At 49.7% G+C, this 6924-nt stretch overlaps 1 protein-coding gene across 1 annotated transcript; it reads right to left on the bottom strand.

Annotated features, from left to right (window-relative positions):
- Window positions 1-2027: 2027 nt before the first annotated feature.
- LOC142586377 (tetraspanin-33-like) lies at window positions 2028-6538 on the bottom strand. The gene is made up of 4 exons (XM_075697625.1): window positions 6371-6538; window positions 4519-4843; window positions 3926-4147; window positions 2028-2395 (listed from the first exon to the last, which is right to left on the bottom strand). The coding sequence occupies exons 1-4, from the start codon at window positions 6536-6538 to the stop codon at window positions 2028-2030; spliced, it is 1083 nt and encodes a 360-aa protein (XP_075553740.1).
- Between the last annotated feature and the right edge of the window lie 386 nt (window positions 6539-6924).

Consider the following 6924-nt stretch of genomic DNA (forward strand, 5'->3'; position numbering starts at 1 on the left):
AAACTTTATTTGGTCCTGCAAGTAGTGATAATTAATCACTAAGCGGGCCGCTCCCACGTCGGGACCGGAAGGCCAAGCCTCACGGCCACGTCGTGAGCCTGCTGGACAGCCCAGAATTGTTCATCCAGGTCCGGGCTGCGAAGTGTAGCCTCCCACCTGGTCGCATCCTTGATCGCCGAGTCTTCAATTCTTTCGCAAGACCAGAGCATGTGTTCGAGCGTGGCTGAAGCACCACAATCTTGGCAATAAGGCTCTGTATACGTCTCTGGATAAAACATGTTCAGTCTCCATGGGCAAGGATAAGTACCAGTCTGTAGTAAGCGTAATGTAAGTGCCTGAGCCCTGTTTAGGATGCGGCAAACTGTAAACCCTGCGATTAAGAAGGTAATACTTCACGATTTCATTGTATGTGAAAGGGGAGTCTCTGGGTAGGGGAAAATGAAAGACAGAAAGATTAGCGGAGAGAAAAAGCAAAGGCACGAGAAAAAAAATGGAGGAGGTTGGGAACGTCCACGAGAACTATAGTAACTAATAGGCCACTCGAGCGCAAAAATTTCAAGAGAAAAAAATTTGAGAGAGTATACATGGGAGTCCAGGGGCACTGTCCAGTGCTGTAAATAAAATAAGCTCACTGGGCTGCTACATCATCTCAGATTGACTCAAAACATCAACATGGAGGAATTTTATAACATGGCGGGATTGGACAGCGTCCAGCACCCTAGGCCAATGTGTTGAAGTGTGCGTATAGTGTAATTGTAGTTTAGCGTTGTCTAGTCGCCTCCGTGGTGATGATGCATATTGACTCTGGGGAATTGGTCGAGAATCACTTAGCACACATATTAGAGATCAATGTACACTTTACTGAAAAACAAATGGCAATAAAGAAATTAAACAAAACGCTCTTTCCGCGAGAACGAAAAAGAAGCCCCTTCAGAAACAGCTTTGAATAAACTGCTTATCGTAGTAAATGTCTACAGTGCGCCGAAAGTTTCCCTGCCGTAATTTTTTTTATAGCCATTCCATTCTAAAAATCTATAAATGTGCTTTTCTTTTTCATCACTTATTCGAGGAACCTCCCGTACACATCCGGACTAGCTTATTTTTCCGAAGGATAAGGATAATTTGACATTTACTGCATCGTTTACATAAATCCTCGTGTCTTCGACACGTTCCTCCCATGTGACATATCACACGCACCAACAGCTCGGACAAAGGGTCGTTCGTAAGTAACGTTTCTATCTCCCTTTCTAATATGTCTATGGCCGTCTGTATTCCGGCACCGTAATATGTTACAAGTCGGTGCGGGAGACTTCAGCATACTGCTTAATCATTTACCCTGGTAAGAATGGGTTCTGGAAACTATTCCATAAAGCCGCAAACGTAAGTATCAAGCTTAGCGAAGGCAGGGGAGCAGGGTACTCGTCCGCAACCAAACATGTTGGTCCGTCTGGCAACGCTTCGCACAACTCTAAACGATGCACGACACCCTGCAAAGTGCTTCGCATAACAACAGATTCCCACTGCACGTGGGATCTGCATAACATTTTGTAGTAATATTTTATATCCGTGTAAACGTCCCTTTCTCACGGTTTTCTGTGTTTCCCGTCGCATAACAATAGTCTTGTCGCGGCGCACTGCATTCGGAAAAAAGAAAGGAAAAAATAAAAAAATAAATTTAGGACGTATTCAGCCAAGCTGAGCTCAATACACAAATAAATAAATAAATAGATAAATAAATAAATAAATAAATAAATAAATAAATAAATAAATAAATAGCAACCTGGCAGCCACAAAGGGCACGAGAGGTTCACGATGGCATTTTCCCCTGTGTATTTGTACGGCGTTGTGATTTCAAACGTCCTTTAAGCAACCGTCGGAAGATTGTACTATTTAATGAGGTGTTCCGAACGTAAAGAAATAGAATGGCCGTGCTTGCCGGCAAAGGAAGAGGCGCCGTTCTCTCGGGTATTGATTGCTGGCTCCCCCTTCAGAGAAAAGCGTCCACCCCCAACAGAAACCCGCGGTGGTCACAGCCCACGGCGCGCGTAGTAGTCGCGTATGAGCGCGATCTCGGCGCGCGTGGTGTGCGCGAGCGCGTCGAGGAAGGCGAGCCCGAGGGACAGCGCCAGGCAGCCGCCGCACACGGCGAGCGCGTGCGTGCGCAGCGCGTGCAGCGCCGCGTCGGCGCAGTTGTTCCAGTTGATGTGGAACCAGGCCTCGTAGTCGCTCATGTTGAGCACGCCCCGGCCGCAGTGGAAGCCGGCCGCCGTCAACGGCTTCGCCAGGAGGCTCGCGTTGCTCTTGCAGCACGAGTGCGGCACCGAGCAGCGCTCGTGGCTCGGGTTCTCGGCGCTGCAGTTGAAGTAGCTGCGAGTGGGCGAGGGGCGGGCGAGACCTTGGCGCGCAGGCAAATGATGCGCGAGTTCACTAAGTTCGCTACAATTGCTCCGTTAGCGCATTCGACAGGCCGATTTTTAGCGCCCAAGAGCGCTCTCACGGTGCATTCGGCTGGGCAAGACCGAGCGCTCGGAACACATTCGACTGGTTCGTTCGGGGCGCCTCGGTCCAGCTCAGAGGGCTCGGAGGCACTGCCGCCGACGCCTGGGAGCACTACTGAAATCTGACAGAAACTCGATCACGTGGCCACTAGGATTGCTTTAAGAGCAGCTCAAGCACGTTCGGCTGGGGCAGGCTTTCTGCGGCTCCAATCACGAGAAGGCTCCGCATCGCTGCAAACTGAGCTAGAGCTCGGTGAAAACCAGTCCAATGTGCAATTAGCAGAAACACTAAGTCGGTTTACACAGATAACGTATTATTTGGAAACTCTATATCCCTTCTTTTCGCAATACAATGTTGACTACCACTACCACACAACGAAGGCCAAGCTTCCGCACATTCAACTTGGCGTCGAAGCCTCAACGCCAGTCTTCGGCGTGACATCATAGATTTCAAAGTATTTTCGAGGTCATTTAATTCTCTCGTATTTCGACCGTTGTGGAGGAGCAAATATTCTCGAAACTTGCTACACTCCGTCTTCGGCCTCTTAAGGAATACGGTACAGTTGGTATTTAGCGATAAAAGATTGTGACCCCCGTATTCGAGAACGTTCCACCACTCTAAACTCCACCTCACCAACAGAAGAATACATAGATACAGCGCCATCCCTCGATAGAAGTGGGCGCTAGGCTTTATGATCAACCACGGCAATTCTTGATAAGTGTAGCGCCTTCACCAGTCTAGGAGCGGCGCTGTGCTCAACTCGGTGCAGTGCAAGAAGATCGTTGAGTCGAAGATCGTTCGAGAATACAAGGGTAAGCATAAACCCGAGTAGTGACCGTCAGTACCCATTACGCCATGTCCGAAAACTTGAGGTTGACGGCGCTTTCCGTTTTTACGACTTTTCTGGCTTACAAAATATATACTCTTACGGAAAGAGGGGTTTTCTTGGTATTAAATGTAGAGATGTGATTTATACTAATTTCATTGCTGTCCTCCTCCAAAAAAGGACGCTCCCTTTCCATGTTGTTTACCATTGTAAGCCGCTGCTCAGCAAAACAACACCGTTATCTAAGCATAACAATGCTCAGCTAAATAACCAGAAGCAACACGTCCGTTATGCTTCAACAACAGCAAATATAATCACTGCTGAGCGAAGAGCGCCATCTGGTGTGTTTAGATTTCCGACTGCTTTGACCTGATGACCGAGGGATGGTCTGATGAAATCTGTTGAAAACTTGTTGGGTGCGGTATATGACTGTTGCTTGCTGTCATATGACTGATATGCGTTGTTGTTGTTGTTGCTGCTGTTGTTGTTGTGACAGAGATACGGTATGGAGTGTATGGTGTTGGTATGACTGGTCGCACGCGAGATCGGAGGTCAAGCCGCGCACCGTAGGTGCGTCTGGGACTTTACGGTCAGACACACCTTGACACATGCCGATGACGATGACGCACGATACAAGGCCGTTTAGGGAGGAAGACGGCACGTACATATTGTCGTTCCAGTCCCTGAAGCTCTTGCTTGTCATGCCGCAGCAGCTCAGGTGGCGTTGCACGGCGTCCACCAGCTGCTGGGCGTCTGGGGAGTCACGGTAGTGCACCACCAGTGTAGCCGACAGCGTCCTCTGCACGACCCTCTTGGCACCGGCTGCGTGAACGCGCGAACTTTATCTACTCCGTTTCGTATGTCACGCGTACGCGCTGAAAGTCTTAAAAGCCCCGCAGGACAATTCAGCTGCCGTAGGTGGACGTCACTGTATTGAAGACGCGGGGCAGCTAAAAATGCTCAGTGTAGTCAAGGTGTTATAACTGATGAACACACGCAGGACAAAGTGCTACCTTCGTGGGCGGTTCGTGGGACATTTATACACTGCTTACAGCACAGCGCGTTGTTTACTGCGGGTCCACAGTTTCAAAGATCGCAGCAGCCACCCAACATGGGGGCGAGGATTTTCTTGTTCGACCCATGCACTACAGCAAACGCGTCGGCGAACGGCACGCTATGGCGGGTGTCCGCACCTGGCATGACAAGCACGAGCGTGCCCAGCACCGTGGCCGCCATGATGAGGCACAGCAGGGCGACCGAGTAGGCGCGCAGCAGGCAGGCGTTCTCGCGCAGCGCCCCGACGCAGCCGCAGCACGAGACGGCGCTCAGCACGAGTCCGGCAGCGAGCAGTGCCAGCTCGAGGTGCGACATGAGCAGGCCGCCCAGGCCGCCCAGTCGCAGGGCCTGGATGTCCTCGCGCCACTGCAGGGACTGCAGCAGCAACAGCGCAGACACGGCGGTCAAACCCATGCCGGCCAGGCACAGCGTGAGGTTGAACAGCAGCAGCGGGAAGCGAACCTACAACCGTCGGAGAAGAGCGGAGGCGCAGGACGGCGCTGTGTCCTATATGTTCGTCAGCGAAGAGGACGCGCGCTGGCTTCACACAGAAAGATCAACGTCCACTTAAAAGCATGTCCATGTGACTGTGATGGGTGCAGCAGCGTAGAAACAATTCAGGTTACTTTGAGGTGCTCAAACAATGCACTATACCGCGTGTCCGAGCTAACGTTAGCCAAGATACTCAACGAAAAAAAAAAACACGTTTTAGAAAAGACGGTGCAAAGCACAATTTTGATTTGATATCTACGGCATTCGGTCGTCAGACCTCTGGCAATAGAATACTGCAGGTCTTCTAACGGTATCTCATACCGTGTTTCTTTTTTTTTAATACCTTAGTTGACGTTAGCTCGGACATCCTATATATGACAATCACTGCTGAACACAAAGCATGTTTCCATGGGTAAGTTGCGAGCATCATGCTGTAAGAGAAAGGAAATGGAGGAAAGGGAACAGCGAAGGATAAGAGGAATTGCAAGTGACGTTCACATCACACCGTTTTCTGTTTTTAGCCATCACAGCGAGCACGCCACATGTGATGAAAATGCCGCATGACTTTTCTGGATCGCCGGTGCGAACGAGCCCTACATCTTGGCACTGCGCCTACTGAAACGTTATGTGCCCAAGTGAAAAGGCAGACTTCTTCGTGTTCTTGCAGACTATCCTTGTGATAGCAAAAATGGCACTCATCAGAGGGAATATCGGTGAAGGAGCATCCTTGCATATGACATAGACACGTCGTGTATGTGTATACGATTCTTCCTATTCCGTACATATAGGTGCAGTGGTTGCCATGCGTGTTTCTCAACATATATGCTGGCGCCGCGTGCGGTCCCTCATGCGTTTCGGCCCACGAATAAACGTCACTTGCGATGGTAACGCCAGGGGGCGCGTCTGTTGGTCAGAGCGTCACCCTGCCGCCACACGATGCGCGGAGTCGGTACTGCCTTAACGTTCGAGACCCAGCATTCGACAGTAGGCACCACTGAAAATTCGCTATTACATCGCGCTTGCTCTGAAACGATTAGTTTACTTGAACTTGAGGCGAGTGGTTCGAGTCGAAAGTAGAGCTGACTCAGCTCGACTTGACCGCGTTTACATGCACCTTGCAAGAGGGTTGGGCGAGTCAACCCACTCCATGCAGGCGGGTTGACCGAACTCACCTCCATGCTCACTCGACAGCTCGGTAACACAGCGACCCTATTTCAGCCCGCCAAGCCGAATTGGCCCGAATCCATGGGATTCGTGTCAAGGTAGCTCAAAACGAACAGTTTCGTAGTTTTCCAGCTCATCGGCCCTTTGGACTGACAGACAGACAAGGGCATTTCGCAAAGACCTGTTTGTGTCCTGTATAACGACTATCGCCATGAGAAGAAAAAAACGTGTCGCACGTCGTTGGTGGGCATGAAGGGATGAAAACTGTACGTCACCTTAACATGCCGCGTGGATTGCTATGCTATAGCTCAACTACATACGTTATGAGCGCACCAGAGGGTTGACGTCAACCAGGGGAACTTCATCGCCCTGCTCCACGCTTTCCTCAGAGGACGCCGCCGTCAGGACAAGACGGCCTCGGATGGTGTGGTCTCCTTCCTGCGCGATGGCCGGGTCCTCGGGACCCTCCTCCAGCACCCCTTCTTCAAAGTGCTCTGCCATCTGCCAAAACAGAGGGTCTCTTCTTCCGCAGGTAAACAGCCCCCGTTCTGTTGTCGCTTCTTTGTCTTCTTCTTCTTCTTCCCTATACAGAATGAGGCGTATATCCAGAGCGGATGATTTTATGGTTTACTTCGTTTGTTTGTTAGTTTCATAAGGAAAGAAAACAGCACATAATTATAGGTTACTCGTCGACGAAGTCCTTAATCGTATATATATATATATATATATATATATATATATATATATATATATATATATATATATATATATATATATATATATATATATATATATAAATGTGTGTGCGTGTGTGTGTGTGTGTGTGTGTGTGTGTGTGTGTGTGTGTGTGTGTGTGTGTGTGTGTGTGTGTGTGTTCACTCGAGTCT

The sequence above is a fragment of the Dermacentor variabilis genome, chromosome 6 (assembly GCF_050947875.1).
Source record: "Dermacentor variabilis isolate Ectoservices chromosome 6, ASM5094787v1, whole genome shotgun sequence".
Lineage (NCBI taxonomy): Eukaryota > Metazoa > Arthropoda > Arachnida > Ixodida > Ixodidae > Dermacentor > Dermacentor variabilis.

What these genes read in the sequence shown, in the direction of transcription:
- LOC142586377 (XM_075697625.1), bottom strand. Translation starts at nt 6,538, where the DNA reads ATGGCAGAGCACTTTGAAGAAGGGGTGCTGGAGGAGGGTCCCGAGGAC. An exon ending in GCTCGTGCTTGTCATGCCAG is followed by an intron (nt 4,148 to 4,518) that starts GTGCGGACACCC and finishes GCGTTCACGCAG; the next exon opens with CCGGTGCCAAGAGGGTCGTG. An exon ending in CGTCATCGGCATGTGTCAAG is followed by an intron (nt 2,396 to 3,925) that starts GTGTGTCTGACC and finishes CTGCGCGCCAAG; the next exon opens with GTCTCGCCCGCCCCTCGCCC.